Source organism: Oncorhynchus mykiss, chromosome 5 (assembly GCF_057628025.1).
Source record: "Oncorhynchus mykiss isolate SJ-2025 chromosome 5, ASM5762802v1, whole genome shotgun sequence".
In the NCBI taxonomy this organism is placed as follows: domain Eukaryota; kingdom Metazoa; phylum Chordata; class Actinopteri; order Salmoniformes; family Salmonidae; genus Oncorhynchus; species Oncorhynchus mykiss.
Genome location: NC_143026.1, coordinates 93,776,903 through 93,795,633, shown reverse-complemented (window position 1 = coordinate 93,795,633; position 18,731 = coordinate 93,776,903). Strand labels below are relative to the sequence as shown.

The 18,731-nt window shown below is 48.5% G+C and overlaps 1 protein-coding gene and 1 long non-coding RNA gene across 9 annotated transcripts in view; one reads left to right on the top strand and one right to left on the bottom strand.

Moving 5' to 3' along the window:
- The window catches only part of ryk (inactive tyrosine-protein kinase RYK), a 117,704-nt gene that overhangs the window by 68,104 nt on the left and 30,869 nt on the right, over positions 1-18,731 (bottom strand). For 4 of the 8 annotated variants that reach the window (XR_016496376.1, XR_016496375.1, XM_090236453.1 and 1 more), the window contains exons 2-5: positions 9,248-9,369; positions 8,828-8,927; positions 7,983-8,114; positions 3,517-3,579 (exon numbers count right to left, since the gene is read on the bottom strand). Coding sequence is in view for 6 of the 8 variants with exons in the window: in XM_090236453.1 (XP_090092579.1) it covers positions 3,517-3,579; positions 7,983-8,114; positions 8,828-8,927; positions 9,248-9,369 (417 nt within the window). In the remaining 2 variants the exon portion in view is untranslated. Of the gene's footprint in view, positions 1-3,516; positions 3,580-7,982; positions 8,115-8,791; positions 8,928-9,247; positions 9,370-18,731 lie in introns of all 8 variants that reach the window. The other 4 variants (XM_090236451.1, XM_090236456.1, XM_090236457.1 and 1 more) reach the window with 1 other exon arrangement.
- Positions 6,393-18,731, top strand: part of LOC149983633 (uncharacterized) — a 452,711-nt gene continuing 440,372 nt past the window's right edge. Inside the window, exons 1-2 of the long non-coding RNA XR_016496380.1 lie at positions 6,393-6,524; positions 6,893-6,954. This is a non-coding gene — a long non-coding RNA (uncharacterized LOC149983633). The remainder of the gene's footprint in view (positions 6,525-6,892; positions 6,955-18,731) is intronic.

Below are 18,731 nucleotides of genomic sequence, written 5' to 3'. Positions count from 1 at the left end.
TCTCCGCAGCAATGTTCCAACATCTAGTGGAAAGCCTTCCCAGAAAAGTGGAGGCTGTTATAGCAGCAAAGGGGGGAGGGGGGACCAACTCCATATTAATGCCCCTGATTTTGGGATGAGATGTTCAACGAGCAGGTGTCCACATACCTGCAGTCAACTTGTGCAATACGTTAGAAGATAAAGATGGCGTTCTTCATCTCACCTGCCACAGTGTTTCATGATGAAGCTTACCAGTACTCCCCAGTCACGTGATGTTTGTTTACAAGCACGCAACGACGAGAGACCGGAGCCTTGTGAGTCACTGACTGTTGTGCAGCACACGCCAGGTGATCTAGTTACAGTACGGAATTCACAACTAAAATGTTTACCAGCTAGATATCTTATGACTATTAAGTTGACTGTCCACAAAAACGCTCTGCAGTTGTGAATTTGGTTTGCTAATTTAGTAGCTAGTTAGCGATATAGCTAAGCTTCTTCCAAAATCAAGGTTGGCTTGGTAACAGCAGAGAATCCCTTCCTGGATCAAGAGCCTTGCTGTATAATATTTGATATGTGTAGCAAACTTGGAGTAGCATTTGAGTTGGGATATCTGTCCTGCAAATACTTTAGATCAGAGACAAAAACAACAAAAATCACACTGCACTCGTTAGCATTCTCTAGGGGATTTTACATTTACTTGTTAGCATTGCTAACATTCAGATTACAATAGGCACAGTTGGGGTTTGAAAATAGCGGCCTCTTGTGTTCAGTGTCGGTATTATCAAATATCCCGGTATGGCACAAGGTCTGTATGAAGGTATGACAATCTGGATACTGTCCAAGTCTAATGGAGTCCTAAATAGCAATGCTTCTGACCCAAGCTGGTCTCAGTCCCCCTCTCTCAGTCGAAGCTCATCTCTCTGTCTGAAAGCTCTCCTCTCATCCCTGTGCCTTTAAAAGCTTTTCTGAGATGCCTCAGGTCCAGGCCCACCCAAGCAGAAGGCGGCAAGTACCAAGTACTTAGTACCAGGACAGCTAATGGCTGCTGGTCACTGAGGCAGCAACAGCACACGGTTCACTATAATAGTCCTGAATAAACCCCATGGAGAGGTGACTGGAGAGAGGGAGAGGTGACTGGAGAGAGGGGGAGGTGACTGGAGAGGTGGAGGGGGGGTTGAGAGGGGGGGAATCAGAGAGTTTCAAAGGATAAAACCCATCTCCCTCTAGGTCTAGTATTATACTGCCTTGCTGCACTGCCTTGCTGAGGCAGAGGCTATAACAGAGATGATTGGAGATGTGAACGAGGGGGCTTATTGAACTGCATGGCTATATACATGGAGAGCCTTATTGAACTGCATGGCTGTATACATGGAGAGCCTTATTGAACTGCATGGTTGAATACATGGAGAGCCTTATTGAACTGCATGGTTGAATACATGGAGAGCCTTATTGAACTGCATGGCTAAATACATGGAGGTGGAGGAGAGCCTTATTGAACTGCATGGCTGAATACATGGAGGTGGAGGAGAGCCTTATTGAACTGCATGGCTGAATACATGGAGGTGGATGAGAGCCTTATTGAACTGCATGGCTGAATACATGGAGGAGAGCCTTATTGAACTGCATGGTTGAATACATGGAGAGCCTTATTGAACTGCATGGCTAAATACATGGAGGTGGAGGAGAGCCTTATTGAACTGCATGGCTGAATACATGGAGGTGGAGGAGAGCCTTATTGAACTGCATGGCTGAATACATGGAGGTGGATGAGAGCCTTATTGAACTGCATGGCTGAATACATGGAGGAGAGCCTTATTGAACTGCATGGCTAAATACATGGAGGTGGAGGAGAGCCTTATTGAACTGCATGGCTGAATACATGGAGGTGGAGGAGAGCCTTATTGAACTGCATGGCTGAATACATGGAGGTGGATGAGAGCCTTATTGAACTGCATGGCTGAATACATGGAGGAGAGCCTTATTGAGCTACATGGTTGAATACATGGAGGTGGAGGAGAGCCTTATTGAACTGCATGGCTGAATACATGGAAAGCCTTATTGAACTGCATGGCTGTATACATGGACAGCCTTATTGAACTGCATGGCTGAATACATGGAGGTGGCGGAGAGCCTTATTGAGCTGTGTACATGGAGATCCTACAACTCATTGTGTTCCATTAAGCTCTGTGGTTGTATACTGACACTTAGTCTGAGCCTATCCGCTGTAACATTCTAGTCTAGTTTAGGGGACAGGATATAGGATGTATGGCTATACGGAGCTGGTTTAGGGGACAGGATATAGGATGTATGGCTATACGGAGCTGGTTTAGGGGACAGGATATAGGATGTATGGCTATACGGAGCTGGTTTAGGGGACAGGATATAGGATGTATGGCTATACGGAGCTGGTTTAGGGGACAGGATATAGGATGTATGGCTATACGGAGCTGGTTTAGGGGACAGGATATAGGATGTATGGCTATACGGAGCTGGTTTAGGGGACAGGATATAGGATGTATGGCTATACGGAGCTGGTTTAGGGGACAGGATATAGGATGTATGGCTATACGGAGCTGGTTTAGGGGACAGGATATAGGATGTATGGCTATACGGAGCTGGTTTAGGGGACAGGATATAGGATGTATGGCTATACGGAGCTGGTTTAGGGGACAGGATATAGGATGTATGGCTATACGGAGCTGGTTTAGGGGACAGGATATAGGATGTATGGCTATACGGAGCTGGTTTAGGGGACAGGATATAGGATGTATGGCTATACGGAGCTGGTTTAGGGGACAGGATATAGGATGTATGGCTATACGGAGCTGGTTTAGGGGACAGGATATAGGATGTATGGCTATACGGAGCTGGTTTAGGGGACAGGATATAGGATGTATGGCTATACGGAGCTGGTTTAGGGGACAGGATATAGGATGTATGGCTATACGGAGCTGGTTTAGGGGACAGGATATAGGATGTATGGCTATACGGAGCTGGTTTAGGGGACAGGATATAGGATGTATGGCTATACGGAGCTGGTTTAGGGGACAGGATATAGGATGTATGGCTATACGGAGCTGGTTTAGGGGACAGGATATAGGATGTATGGCTATACGGAGCTGGTTTAGGGGACAGGATATAGGATGTATGGCTATACGGAGCTGGTTTAGGGGACAGGATATAGGATGTATGGCTATACGGAGCTGGTTTAGGGGACAGGATATAGGATGTATGGCTATACGGAGCTGGTTTAGGGGACAGGATATAGGATGTATGGCTATACGGAGCTGGTTTAGGGGACAGGATATAGGATGTATGGCTATACGGAGCTGGTTTAGGGGACAGGATATAGGATGTATGGCTATACGGAGCTGGTTTAGGGGACAGGATATAGGATGTATGGCTATACGGAGCTGGTTTAGGGGACAGGATATAGGATGTATGGCTATACGGAGCTGGTTTAGGGGACATGATATAGGATGTATGGCTATATGGAGCTGGTTTAGGATGTAGGACTATATGGATTGGCCTACTTACTCTCCGGCCTCTGAATGGTCTTGTTGTTAGAGACCGGTGTAATCTTCGGATCAGAATCAATTCCTGTTAGAGACACACAGAGGAGGAAGAACGGTTTAGAGCAGGAAGCAAAATGAAGATCAGTAGCGGGACATTAAGGGGATTGGTAGACCGATGTATACAAGGCTGGAGCCACACAGATTTCACAAACTAAGCATTTACCAAGATGTGATACAACTTAGAAATAGCCAGCTGCTTAACAGTCCAGTCCATTTTTACAACACGGAATATGAGGCAGAGAGAGGCACAAAACCACTACCCTCCTCAGGTGGCTGATTTGACTCGTGTTTAAAATAAGCCGTAGTGGGCATAGAGTTATTAGATTTATTGTCCGTTTCCTCTCAGCAAAGCATATGACAAGCAGGGTGTGTGTGTGTGTAATTATCTAGTGTGGTTGAAAAAAGCAGCAGCAGAACTTAAGACAAACACCTTTACATCAACATAACGCTTTCTGAAAGTACTGAAACCCCTGGACTTTATCCACATTTTGTTACATTAAAGCCTTATTCAAAAAACGGATTAAATAAATAAAAAAAATACTCAGAAATCTACACACAATACTCCATAATGACAAAGTGAAAACAGGTTTAGACGTTTTAGCAAATGTATTAAATATAAAATCAGAAATACCTTATTTACATAAGTATTCAGACCCTTTGCTATGAGACTCGAAATTGAGCTCAGGTGCACCCTGCTCCATCTATCATCCCTCAGATGTTTCTACAACTTGATTGGAGTCCACCTTCGGTAAATTCAACTGATTGAACATGATTTGCGTTTGCGCTGTTCTGTGAAGGGAGTAGTACACAGCGTTGTACGAGATCTTCAGTTTCTTGACAATTTCTCGCATGGAATAGCCTTCATTTCTCAGAACAAGAATAGACTGATGAGTTTCAGAAGAAAGGTCTTTGTTTCTGGCTATTTTGAGCCTGTAATCAAACCCACAAATGCTGATGCTCCAGATACTCAACTAGTCTAAAGGCTAGTCTAAAGGCCAGTATTGCTTCTTTAATCAACACAACAGTTTTCAGCTGTGCCAACATAATTGCAGCACGGGCTGCTACTATGACTAGGATTATCATCAACTAGCACGGGCTGCTACTATGACTAGGATTATCATCAACTAGCACGGGCTGCTACTATGACTAGGATTATCATCAACTAGCACAGGCTGCTACTATGACTAGGATTATCATCAACTAGCACGGGCTGCTACTATGACTAGGATTATCATCAACTAGCACGGGCTGCTACTATGACTAGGATTATCATCAACTAGCACGGGCTGCTACTATGACTAGGATTATCATCAACTAGCACGGGCTGCTACTATGACTAGGATTATCATCAACTAGCACGGGCTGCTACTATGACTAGGATTATCATCAACTAGCACGGGCTGCTACTATGACTAGGATTATCATCAACTAGCACGGGCTGCTACTATGGCTAGGATTATCATCAACTAGCACGGGCTGCTACTATGACTAGGATTATCATCAACTAGCACGGGCTGCTACTATGACTAGGATTATCATCAACTAGCACGGGCTGCTACTATGACTAGGATTATCATCAACTAGCACGGGATGCTAGACGGTGTTCCAGCATCGCCACAGACGGTGTTCCAGCATCGCCACAGACTAACAGTGTTCCAGCATCGCCACAGACAAACAGTGTTCCAGCATCGCCACAGACAAACAGTGTTCCAGCATCGCCACAAACAAACAGTGTTCCAGCATCGCCACAGACAAACAGTGTTCCAGCATCGCCACAGACAAACAGTGTTCCAGCATCGCCACAGACAAACAGTGTTCCAGCATCGCCACAGACGGTGTTCCAGCATCGCCACAGACAAACAGTGTTCCAGCATCGCCACAGACAAACAGTGTTCCAGCATCGCCACAGACAAACAGTGTTCCAGCATCGCCACAGACAAACAGTGTTCCAGCATCGCCACAGACAAACAGTGTTCCAGCATCGCCACAGACAAACAGTGTTCCAGCATCGCCACAGACAAACAGTGTTCCAGCATCGCCACAGACAAACAGTGTTCCAGCATCGCCACAGACAAACAGTGTTCCAGCATCGCCACAGACAAACAGTGTTCCAGCATCGCCACAGACAAACAGTGTTCCAGCATCGCCACAGACACAAACGGTGTTACAGAATCAGAGGGAGCACACGTTGGAGGGGGGGGGGGGGAGATGGAGACAGTTTGATGGTTTAACCTGTTAGAGCTCTAGGGGCGCTATTTCATTTTTGGATAAAAAACGTTCCCGTTTTAAGCGCGATATTTTGTCACGAAAAGATGCTCGACTATGCATATTCTTGACAGTTTTGGAAAGAAAACACTCTGAAGTTTCAGAATCTGCAAAGATTTTGTCTGTAAGTGCCCCAGAACTCATTCTACAGGCGAAACCAAGATGATGCATCACCCAGGAATTAGCAGAATTTCTGAAGCTCTGTTTTCCATTCTCTCCTTATATGGCTGTGATTGCGCAACGAATGAGCCTACACTTTCTGTCGTTCGCCCAAGGTCCTAGCAGCATTGTGACGTATTTGTAGGCATATCATTGGAAGATTGACCATAAGAGACTACATTTTCCAAGTGTCCGCCTGGTGTCCTGCGTCGAATTCGGTGCGCAATTGCCAGCTGCTTCTACTTTACCATTTGATTCAGGGGAGAAAGCATGTGTCCAAGAACGATGTATCAATGAAGAGATATGTGAAAAACACCTTGATGATTGATTCTAAACAACGTTTGCCATGTTTTCAGTCGATATTATGGAGTTAATTTGGAAAAAAGTTTGCGTTTTGAGGACTGAATTTATGGATTTTTTTTGGTAGCCAAATGTGATGTATAAAACGGAGCTATTTCTAATACACAAGGAATCTTTTTGGAAAAACTGAGCATCTGCTATCTAACTGAGAGTATCCTCATTGAAAACATCAGAAGTTCTTCAAAGGTAAATGATTTTATTTGAAGGCTTTTATGTTTTTGTTAATGTTGCGTGCTGGATGCTAACGCTAATGCTAACGCTAAATGCTAACGCGAAATGCTAACGCTAGCTAGCTACTTTTACACAAATGATTGTTTTCCTATGGTTGAGAAGCATATTTTGAAAATCTGAGATGACAGTGTTGTTTACAAAAGGCTAAGCTTGAGAGATGGCATATTTATTTCATTTCATTTGCGATTTTCATAAATAGTTAACGTTGTGTTATGCTAATGAGCTTGCTGATAGATTTACACAATCCTGGATACAGGGTTTTTTTCATAGCTAAACGTGACGCAGAAAACGGAGCGATTTGTCCTAAACAAATAATCTTTCAGGAAAAACTGAACATTTGCTATCTGAGAGTCTCCTCATTGAAAACATCTGAAGTTCTTCAAAGGTAAATGATTTTTTTGAATGCTTTTCTGTTTTTTTGTGTAAATGTTGCCAGCTGAATGCTAATGCTAAATGCTACGTTAGCCATCAATACTGTTACACAAATGCTTGTTTTGCAATGGTTGAGAAGCATATTTTGAAAATCTGAGATGACAGTGTTGTTAACAAAAGGCTAAGCTTGAGAGCTAGCATATTTATTTCATTTCATTTGCGATTTTCATGAATAGTTAACGTTGCGTTATGGTAATGAGCTTGAGTCTGTATTCACGATCCCGGATCCGGGATGGGCTGCTACTATGACTAGAATTATCATCAACTAGCACGGGATGCTAGACGGTGTTCCAGCATCGCCACAGACGGTGTTCCAGCATCGCCACAGACTAACAGTGTTCCAGCATCGCCACAGACAAACAGTGTTCCAGCATCGCCACAGACAAACAGTGTTCCAGCATCGCCACAGACAAACAGTGTTCCAGCATCGCCACAGACAAACAGTGTTCCAGCATCGCCACAGACAAACAGTGTTCCAGCATCGCCACAGACAAACAGTGTTCCAGCATCGCCACAGACAAACAGTGTTCCAGCATCGCCACAGACAAACAGTGTTCCAGCATCGCCACAGACAAACAGTGTTCCAGCATCGCCACAGACAAACAGTGTTCCAGCATCGCCACAGACAAACAGTGTTCCAGCATCGCCACAGACAAACAGTGTTCCAGCATCGCCACAGACACAAACGGTGTTACAGAATCAGAGGGAGCACACGTTGGAGGGGGGGGGGGGGGGGGGGGGGGGGAGATGGAGACAGTTTGATGGTTTAAGGTAGAAAAACAATTGTTTATAATAATCATTCATTTACACTACTGCTATTGTGTATATATATATATATATATATATTCACCTAAAAAACACAATAGAATTAATTAATTTGAACAATTACAACTTATTTTATTCACGGTCTTCACCCATAATCGTCGATGACACGGTTATACTGTTCCGGCCCTGACTGACAGGAAGAGGAAGGAGTCTTACGTTTGTAGCACATTTTCCTCCTATTGAAGTTGAGGACTGTGAAGTTGTTCGAGTGGCTGGTGAGGTTGAGCTGTACCGTCAGGACCGCCTCTCCATCTACCTTCCCTGAGCAGAACAGGTCCACTCTGAACACTACAACACACACAGAGAGAGAGAGAGAAACACAGATTGACAGAGAGAGAGCCAACACAGCGACAGACAGAGAGAGATTACACTGGGTTCCCCTGTGTTCCTACTGCAGGCTTTATTAGGGACCCTACTGCAGGCTTTATTAGGGACCCTACTGCAGGCTTTATTAGGGACCCTACTGCAGGCTTTATTAGGGTACCTTCTGCAGGCTTTATTAGGGACCCTACTGCAGGCTTTATTAGGGTACCTTCTGCAGGCTTTATTAGGGACCCTACTGCAGGCTTTATTAGGGACCCTACTGCAGGCTTTATTAGGGACCCTACTGCAGGCTTTATTAGGGACCCTACTGCAGGCTTTATTAGGGACCCTAGTGCAGGGTTTATTAGGGACCCTAGTGCAGGGTTTATTAGGGACCCTACTGCAGGGTTTATTAGGGACCCTAGTGCAGGGTTTATTAGGGACCCTACTGCAGGCTTTATTAGGGACCCTACTGCAGGCTTTATTAGGGACCCTACTGCAGGCTTTATTAGGGACCCTACTGCAGGCTTTATAATATAATTTGATTGATTGACTGATCTAGCAACACACACATTCCAGAAGAACTCAAATACATTTTTCGTGGCTCTGAATATTAATACATACTTTTAAAATACAAAAGATAATTATAATGTTCATAATACCAGTGGAGGATGGGAAGTGATGATTGGTTGACAGACCTGAGGCTGTGCGAGGCACCTCCCCCTGGGCAGAGATGTTGCTCTGTGGTTGGTTCATAGCTGCAGGTTTGTCTACATGGAAACCCATCCTGTAATCAACCTGTAGGAGAGGGGCGGAAAGATGGATGAGTGAGTGAGAGGCCGACCGAGTGAGAGGCCGACCAGAGTGAGAGGCCGACCAGAGTGAGAGGCCGACCAGAGTGAGAGGCCGACCAGAGTGAGAGGCCGACCAGAGTGAGAGGCCGACCAGAGTGAGAGGCCGACCAGAGTGAGAGGCCGACCAGAGTGAGAGGCCGACCAGAGTGAGAGGCCGACAGAGTGAGAGGCCGACCGAGTGAGAGGCCGACCGAGTGAGAGGCCGACCGAGTGACCGGCTGACCGAGTGACCGGCTGACCGAGTGAGAGAGACCGAGTGTGTACCTTATCCTTGGAGCGCCAGGTGAAGTGCAGGCTGTTGGTCTCGCTGGGTACAGGCAGGATGAAGGAGAGAGCATAGTGGTTTACCACGTCATCCCTCACGTAGTACAGCTCTGCATCTAGACCTGCAACACACACACACACACACACGGTTAGTGCAACATAAACACCTGAAAGAATGAGAAAAACACAGGGATGGGCATTTGAAATTATTTCACTATTTGAATTAATTAATTTAAAAAATATATGGGAAATCTGGATAGTGGAAACATCCACTGTTTTTATTTTACACACAATACCCCAGACAAATGTTTACTGCACAGGCTGTGGGAGAGATGGTGTCTACAGCAGGACAGGGATGGACAGGGGCCAGTGGTATGTGAGACTAGGGAGAGATGTTGTCTACAGCAGGACAGGGATGGACAGGGGCCAGTGGTGTGTGAGACTAGGGAGAGATGTTGTCTACAGCAGGACAGGGGCCAGTAGTGTGTGAGACTAGGGAGAGATGTTGTCTACAGCAGGACAGGGGCCAGTAGTGTGTGAGACTAGGGAGAGATGTTGTCTACAGCAGGACAGGGGCCAGTAGTGTGTGAGACTAGGGAGAGATGTTGTCTACAGCAGGACAGGGGCCAGTGGTGTGTGAGACTAGGGAGAGATGTTGTCTACAGCCGGGTGGGGATGGACTGGTGGTGTGAGAGACTAGGGAGAGATGTTGTCTACAGCAGGGCGGGGATGGACTGGTGGTGTGAGAGATTAGGGAGATGTCTACAGCAGGGCGGGGATGGACAGGGGCCAGTAGTGTGTGAGACTAGGGAGAGATGTTGTCTACAGCAGGACAGGGGCCAGTAGTGTGTGAGACTATGGAGAGATCTTGTCTGCAGCAGGGCGGGGATGGACAGGGGCCAGTAGTGTGTGAGACTAGGGAGAGAGAAAAAGTTGCCAGACTCGTACTAGTTAGACAAACTTGTTATCCATCATTCCATCTGGCAGTGCTTCCGTTGCATCAAATCTATGTAAAGAATCAAGCTGAAACAGACAGATGTTAGCTACCTAACCAACTGAAGCCATGTTGCCGCGCTACCTAACCAACTGAAGCCATGTTGCCGCGCTACCTAACCAACTGAAGCCATGTTGCCGCGCTACCTAACCAACTGAAGCGATGTTGCCTCGCTACCTAACCAACTGAAGCGATGTTGCCTCGCTACCTAACCAACTGAAGCGATGTTGCCTCGCTACCTAACCAACTGAAGCGATGTTGCCGCGCTACCTAACCAACTGAAGCGATGTTGCCGCGCTACCTAACCAACTGAAGCCATGTTGCCCCCCTACCTAACCAACTGAAGCGATGTTGCCGCGCTACCTAACCAACTGAAGCCATGTTGCCGCGCTACCTAACCAACTGAAGCCATGTTGCCGCGCTACCTAACCAACTGAAGCCATGTTGCCTCGCTACCTAACCAACTGAAGTGATGTTGCCCCCCTACCTAACCAACTGAAGTGATGTTGCCCCCCTACCTAACCAACTGAAGCCATGTTGCCCCCCTACCTAACCAACTGAAGCCATGTTGCCCCCCTACCTAACCAACTGAAGCTATGTTGCCGCGCTACCTAACCAACTGAAGCCATGTTGCCTCGCTACCTAACCAACTGAAGCCATGTTGCCCCCCTACCTAACCAACTGAAGCCATGTTGCCCCCCTACCTAACCAACTGAAGCCATGTTGCCCCCCTACCTAACCAACTGAAGCCATGTTGCCCCCCTACCTAACCAACTGAAGCCATGTTGCCCCCCTACCTAACCAACTGAAGCCATGTTGCCCCCCTACCTAACCAACTGAAGCCATGTTGCCCCGCTACCTAACCAACTGAAGCCATGTTGCCCCCCTACCTAACCAACTGAAGCCATGTTGCCCCCCTACCTAACCAACTGAAGCCATGTTGCCCCGCTACCTAACCAACTGAAGCGATGTTGCCTCGCTACCTAACCAACTGAAGCGATGTTGCCGCGCTACCTAACCAACTGAAGCCATGTTGCTGCGCTACCTAACCAACTGAAGCCATGTTGCCGCGCTACCTAACCAACTGAAGCCATGTTGCTGCCCTACCTAACCAACTGAAGCCATGTTGCCGCGCTACCTAACCAACTGAAGTGATGTTGCCCCGCTACCTAACCAACTGAAGCGATGTTGCCTCGCTACCTAACCAACTGAAGCGATGTTGCCGCGCTACCTAACCAACTGAAGCCATGTTGCTGCCCTACCTAACCAACTGAAGCCATGTTGCCGCGCTACCTAACCAACTGAAGTGATGTTGCCCCGCTACCTAACCAACTGAAGCGATGTTGCCGCGCTACCTAACCAACTGAAGCCATGTTGCCCCGCTACCTAACCAACTGAAGCCATGTTGCCCCCCTACCTAACCAACTGAAGCCATGTTGCCCCCCTACCTAACCAACTGAAGCCATGTTGCCCCGCTACCTAACCAACTGAAGCGATGTTGCCTCGCTACCTAACCAACTGAAGCGATGTTGCCGCGCTACCTAACCAACTGAAGCCATGTTGCTGCGCTACCTAACCAACTGAAGCCATGTTGCCGCGCTACCTAACCAACTGAAGCCATGTTGCTGCCCTACCTAACCAACTGAAGCCATGTTGCCGCGCTACCTAACCAACTGAAGTGATGTTGCCCCGCTACCTAACCAACTGAAGCGATGTTGCCGCGCTACCTAACCAACTGAAGCCATGTTGCTGCGCTACCTAACCAACTGAAGCCATGTTGCCGCGCTACCTAACCAACTGAAGCCATGTTGCCGCGCTACCTAACCAACTGAAGTGATGTTGCCCCGCTACCTAACCAACTGAAGCCATGTTGCCGCGCTACCTAACCAACTGAAGCCATGTTGCCGCGCTACCTAACCAACTGAAGCCATGTTGCTCCCCTACCTAACCAACTGAAGTGATGTTGCCCCCCTACCTAACCAACTGAAGCCATGTTGCCCCCCTACCTAACCAACTGAAGTGATGTTGCCCCGCTACCTAACCAACTGAAGCCATGTTGCTGCGCTACCTAACCAACTGAAGCCATGTTGCCGCGCTACCTAACCAACTGAAGCCATGTTGCCGCGCTACCTAACCAACTGAAGTGATGTTGCCCCGCTACCTAACCAACTGAAGCCATGTTGCCGCGCTACCTAACCAACTGAAGCCATGTTGCCGCGCTACCTAACCAACTGAAGCCATGTTGCTCCCCTACCTAACCAACTGAAGTGATGTTGCCCCCCTACCTAACCAACTGAAGCCATGTTGCCCCCCTACCTAACCAACTGAAGCCATGTTGCCCCGCTACCTAACCAACTGAAGCCATGTTGCCTCCCTACCTAACCAACTGAAGCCATGTTGCCCCCCTACCTAACCAACTGAAGCCATGTTGCCCCCCTACCTAACCAACTGAAGCCATGTTGCCCCCCTACCTAACCAACTGAAGCCATGTTGCCCCCCTACCTAACCAACTGAAGCCATGTTGCCCCGCTACCTAACCAACTGAAGCCATGTTGCCCCCCCTACCTAACCAACTGAAGCCATGTTGCCCCGCTACCTAACCAACTGAAGCCATGTTGCCCCCCTACCTAACCAACTGAAGTGATGTTGCCCCCCTACCTAACCAACTGAAGCCATGTTGCCCCCCTACCTAACCAACTGAAGCCATGTTGCCCCCCTACCTAACCAACTGAAGCCATGTTGCCCCGCTACCTAACCAACTGAAGCCATGTTGCCCCCCTACCTAACCAACTGAAGTGATGTTGCCCCCCTACCTAACCAACTGAAGCCATGTTGCCCCCCTACCTAACCAACTGAAGCCATGTTGCCCCGCTACCTAACCAACTGAAGCCATGTTGCCCCCCTACCTAACCAACTGAAGTGATGTTGCCCCGCTACCTAACCAACTGAAGTGATGTTGCCCCGCTACCTAACCAACTGAAGCTATGTTGCCGCGCTACCTAACCAACTGGAGCCATGTTGCCGCGCTACCTAACCAACTGGAGCCATGTTGCCGCGCTACCTAACCAACTGAAGCTATGTTGCCGCGCTACCTAACCAACTGGAGCCATGTTGCCGCGCTACCTAACCAACTGGAGCCATGTTGCCGCGCTACCTAACCAACTGAAGTGATGTTGCCTCGCTACCTAACCAACTGAAGTGATGTTGCCTCGCTACCTAACCAACTGAAGCCATGTTGCCGCGCTACCTAACCAACTGGAGCCATGTTGCCCCGCTACCTAACCAACTGAAGCCATGTTGCTGCGCTACCTAACCAACTGAAGCCATGTTGCCGCGCTACCTAACCAACTGAAGCCATGTTGCCGCGCTACCTAACCAACTGAAGCCATGTTGCCGCGCTACCTAACCAACTGAAGCCATGTTGCCCCCCTACCTAACCAACTGAAGCGATGTTGCCCCGCTACCTAACCAACTGAAGCGATGTTGCCCCGCTACCTAACCAACTGAAGCGATGTTGCCGCGCTACCTAACCAACTGAAGCGATGTTGCCTCGCTACCTAACCAACTGAAGCGATGTTGCCTCGCTACCTAACCAACTGAAGCCATGTTGCCGCGTTACCTAACCAACTGAAGCCATGTTGCCGCGTTACCTAACCAACTGAAGCGATGTTGCCTCGCTACCTAACCAACTGAAGCCATGTTGCCCCCTTACCTAACCAACTGAAGCCATGTTGCCGCGCTACCTAACCAACTGAAGCCATGTTGCCCCGCTACCTAACCAACTGAAGCCATGTTGCCCCCCTACCTAACCAACTGAAGTGATGTTGCCCCCCTACCTAACCAACTGAAGCCATGTTGCCGCGCTACCTAACCAACTGAAGCCATGTTGCCCCCCCTACCTAACCAACTGAAGTGATGTTGCCCCCCTACCTAACCAACTGAAGCCATGTTGCTCCCCTACCTAACCAACTGAAGCCATGTTGCCCCCCTACCTAACCAACTGAAGCCATGTTGCCCCCCTACCTAACCAACTGAAGCCATGTTGCCCCCCTACCTAACCAACTGAAGCTATGTTGCCGCGCTACCTAACCAACTGAAGTGATGTTGCCCCCCTACCTAACCAACTGAAGCGATGTTGCCCCGCTACCTAACCAACTGAAGCGATGTTGCCGCGCTACCTAACCAACTGAAGCCATGTTGCCGCGCTACCTAACCAACTGAAGCCATGTTGCCGCGCTACCTAACCAACTGAAGCCATGTTGCCCCCCTACCTAACTGAAGTGTTGCCCCGCTACCTAACCAACTGAAGCCATGTTGCCTCGCTACCTAACCAACTGAAGCCATGTTGCCGCGCTACCTAACCAACTGAAGCCATGTTGCCCCCCTACCTAACCAACTGAAGCGATGTTGCCGCGCTACCTAACCAACTGAAGCCATGTTGCTGCGCTACCTAACCAACTGAAGCCATGTTGCCCCGCTACCTAACCAACTGAAGCCATGTTGCCGCGCTACCTAACGAACTGAAGCCATGTTGCCGCGCTACCTAACCAACTGAAGCCATGTTGCCCCGCTACCTAACCAACTGAAGCCATGTTGCTGCGCTACCTAACCAACTGAAGCCATGTTGCTGCGCTACCTAACCAACTGAAGCCATGTTGCCGCGCTACCTAACCAACTGAAGCCATGTTGCTGCGCTACCTAACCAACTGAAGCCATGTTGCTGCGCTACCTAACCAACTGAAGCCATGTTGCCCCGCTACCTAACCAACTGAAGCCATGTTGCCGCGCTACCTAACCAACTGAAGCCATGTTGCTGCGCTACCTAACCAACTGAAGCCATGTTGCCCCGCTACCTAACCAACTGAAGCGATGTTGCCCCCCTACCTAACCAACTGAAGCGATGTTGCCCCGCTACCTAACCAACTGAAGCGATGTTGCCCCGCTACCTAACCAACTGAAGCGATGTTGCCTCGCTACCTAACCAACTGAAGCGATGTTGCCTCGCTACCTAACCAACTGAAGCCATGTTGCCTCGCTACCTAACCAACTGAAGCCATGTTGCTGCGCTACCTAACCAACTGAAGCCATGTTGCCCCGCTACCTAACCAACTGAAGCCATGTTGCTGCGCTACCTAACCAACTGAAGCCATGTTGCCCCGCTACCTAACCAACTGAAGCCATGTTGCCGCGCTACCTAACCAACTGAAGCCATGTTGCTGCGCTACCTAACCAACTGAAGCCATGTTGCCCCGCTACCTAACCAACTGAAGCCATGTTGCCGCGCTACCTAACCAACTGAAGCCATGTTGCCGCGCTACCTAACCAACTGAAGCGATGTTGCCTCGCTACCTAACCAACTGAAGGGATGTTGCCGCGCTACCTAACCAACTGAAGCCATGTTGCCGCGCTACCTAACCAACTGAAGCCATGTTGCCGCGCTACCTAACCAACTGAAGCCATGTTGCCCCCCTACCTAACTGAAGTGTTGCCCCCCTACCTAACCAACTGAAGGGATGTTGCCGCGCTACCTAACCAACTGAAGCCATGTTGCCCCCCTACCTAACCAACTGAAGCCATGTTGCCCCCCTACCTAACCAACTGAAGCCATGTTGCCCCCCTACCTAACTGAAGTGTTGCCCCGCTACCTAACCAACTGAAGCCATGTTGCCGCGCTACCTAACCAACTGAAGCCATGTTGCCCCCCTACCTAACTGAAGTGTTGCCCCCCTACCCAACTGAAGCTGTGTTGCCCCGCTACCTAACCAACTGAAGCCATGTTGCCGCGCTACCTAACCAACTGAAGCCATGTTGCCGCGCTACCTAACCAACTGAAGCCATGTTGCCGCGCTACCTAACCAACTGAAGCCATGTTGCCTCGCTACCTAACCAACTGAAGCGATGTTGCCGCGCTACCTAACCAACTGAAGCCATGTTGCCTCGCTACCTAACCAACTGAAGCCATGTTGCCGCGCTACCTAACCAACTGAAGCGATGTTGCCGCGCTACCTAACCAACTGAAGCCATGTTGCCGCGCTACCTAACCAACTGAAGCCATGTTGCCGCGCTACCTAACCAACTGAAGCCATGTTGCCCCCCTACCTAACCAACTGAAGCCATGTTGCCGCGCTACCTAACCAACTGAAGCGATGTTGCCGCGCTACCTAACCAACTGAAGCTATGTTGCCGCGCTACCTAACCAACTGAAGCGATGTTGCCGCGCTACCTAACCAACTGAAGCGATGTTGCCGCGCTACCTAACCAACTGAAGCGATGTTGCCGCGCTACCTAACCAACTGAAGCCATGTTGCCGCGCTACCTAACCAACTGAAGCGATGTTGCCGCGCTACCTAACCAACTGAAGCTATGTTGCCGCGCTACCTAACCAACTGAAGCCATGTTGCCGCGCTACCTAACCAACTGAAGCGATGTTGCCGCGCTACCTAACCAACTGAAGCCATGTTGCCGCGCTACCTAACCAACTGAAGCGATGTTGCCGCGCTACCTAACCAACTGAAGCTATGTTGCCGCGCTACCTAACCAACTGAAGCGATGTTGCCCCCCTACCTAACCAACTGAAGCCATGTTGCCGCGCTACCTAACCAACTGAAGCCATGTTGCCCCGCTACCTAACCAACTGAAGCCATGTTGGTGCGCTACCTAACCAACTGAAGCCATGTTGCCCCGCTACCTAACCAACTGAAGCTATGTTGCCGCGCTACCTAACCAACTGAAGCCATGTTGCCCCCCTACCTAACCAACTGAAGCGATGTTGCCGCGCTACCTAACCAACTGAAGCCATGTTGCCGCGCTACCTAACCAACTGAAGCGATGTTGCCGCGCTACCTAACCAACTGAAGCGATGTTGCCGCGCTACCTAACCAACTGAAGCCATGTTGCCGCGCTACCTAACCAACTGAAGCGATGTTGCCGCGCTACCTAACCAACTGAAGCCATGTTGCCGCGTTACCTAACCAACTGAAGCCATGTTGCCGCGCTACCTAACCAACTGAAGCCATGTTGCCCCCCTACCTAACCAACTGAAGCGATGTTGCCGCGCTACCTAACCAACTGAAGCCATGTTGCCCCGCTACCTAACCAACTGAAGCCATGTTGGTGCGCTACCTAACCAACTGAAGCCATGTTGCCGCGCTACCTAACCAACTGAAGCCATGTTGCCCCGCTACCTAACCAAATGAAGCTATGTTGCCCCGCTACCTAACCAACTGAAGCGATGTTGCCTCGCTACCTAACCAACTGAAGCCATGTTGCCTCGCTACCTAACCAACTGAAGCCATGTTGCCCCGCTACCTAACCAAATGAAGCTATGTTGCCCCGCTACCTAACCAACTGAAGCGATGTTGCCGCGCTACCTAACCAACTGAAGCGATGTTGCCGCGCTACCTAACCAACTGAAGCGATGTTGCCGCGCTACCTAACCAACTGAAGCGATGTTGCCTCGCTACCTAACGAACTGAAGCGAAGTTGCCGCGCTCCTCGTCCTGGTCTACAACAACTTTGTTCAGATTAAACAGCCTACCCGAGGGTTGCTGGCTGTAGCCTACTCCTTCTCATTTAGCTAACTTAATTTGGACATTTTAGTTAATTTTGCATTGATTACAGATCTCCCACTTCCAGCAGTGATTTATACTGTATATACACTAGATGGCTGACAGGGAAGCCACCGCACCTCCATCTTGGTACTCCTCCCATTCTAAAATAAAATATTTTTGGAAGCTATATTCATTTATTAAATGTCTACATTTGTTTTACTACATATATTCTATATTACAGACACCTTAATGCTTTTAAATTAAAACTGTGCTAAACATAAAAAATGTAGACAAAAACATTTCCTTAGAGTATACATTTTTTTTTTAAGTACTAATGTTACGGTCCCTACTGACAAATACAGTGCCATCAGAAAGCATTCATAACCCAGGACTTATTCCACATGTGTTACAGCCTAGCCTGAATTCAATGTGGATGGAATTAAGTTCCTTCCCTCTGGCCCATCTACACACAATACCCCATAACGACAAAGTGAAAACATGTTTAGAAACTTTTGCCCAATATATTGAAAATAAAATATCTAAATTTACATAAGTATTCACACCCCTGAGTCAATACTTGTTAGAAATCACCTTTGGTGGTGATAACAGCTAACAGAGTCTTCCTGGGTAAATCTAAGAGCTTTGCACACTTGGATTATACAATATTTCCACAAATTTTTATGAAAGTTCTTCAAGCTTTGTCAAGTTGATCATTGCTAGTCAGCCATTTTAATATCTCATCATAGATTTTACCGATGACAAGCATACTCATAACATGATGCAGCCACCACCACGGTTGACAATATGAAGAGTGGTACCCTTCCTCTCCGGCAACTGAGTTAGGAAGGACTCCTGTATGTTTGTAGAGACTGGATGTATTGATACACCATCCAAAGCTGGGTTTAACATTAGGAAAATGTGGCGCGGTTCATTTGACCGG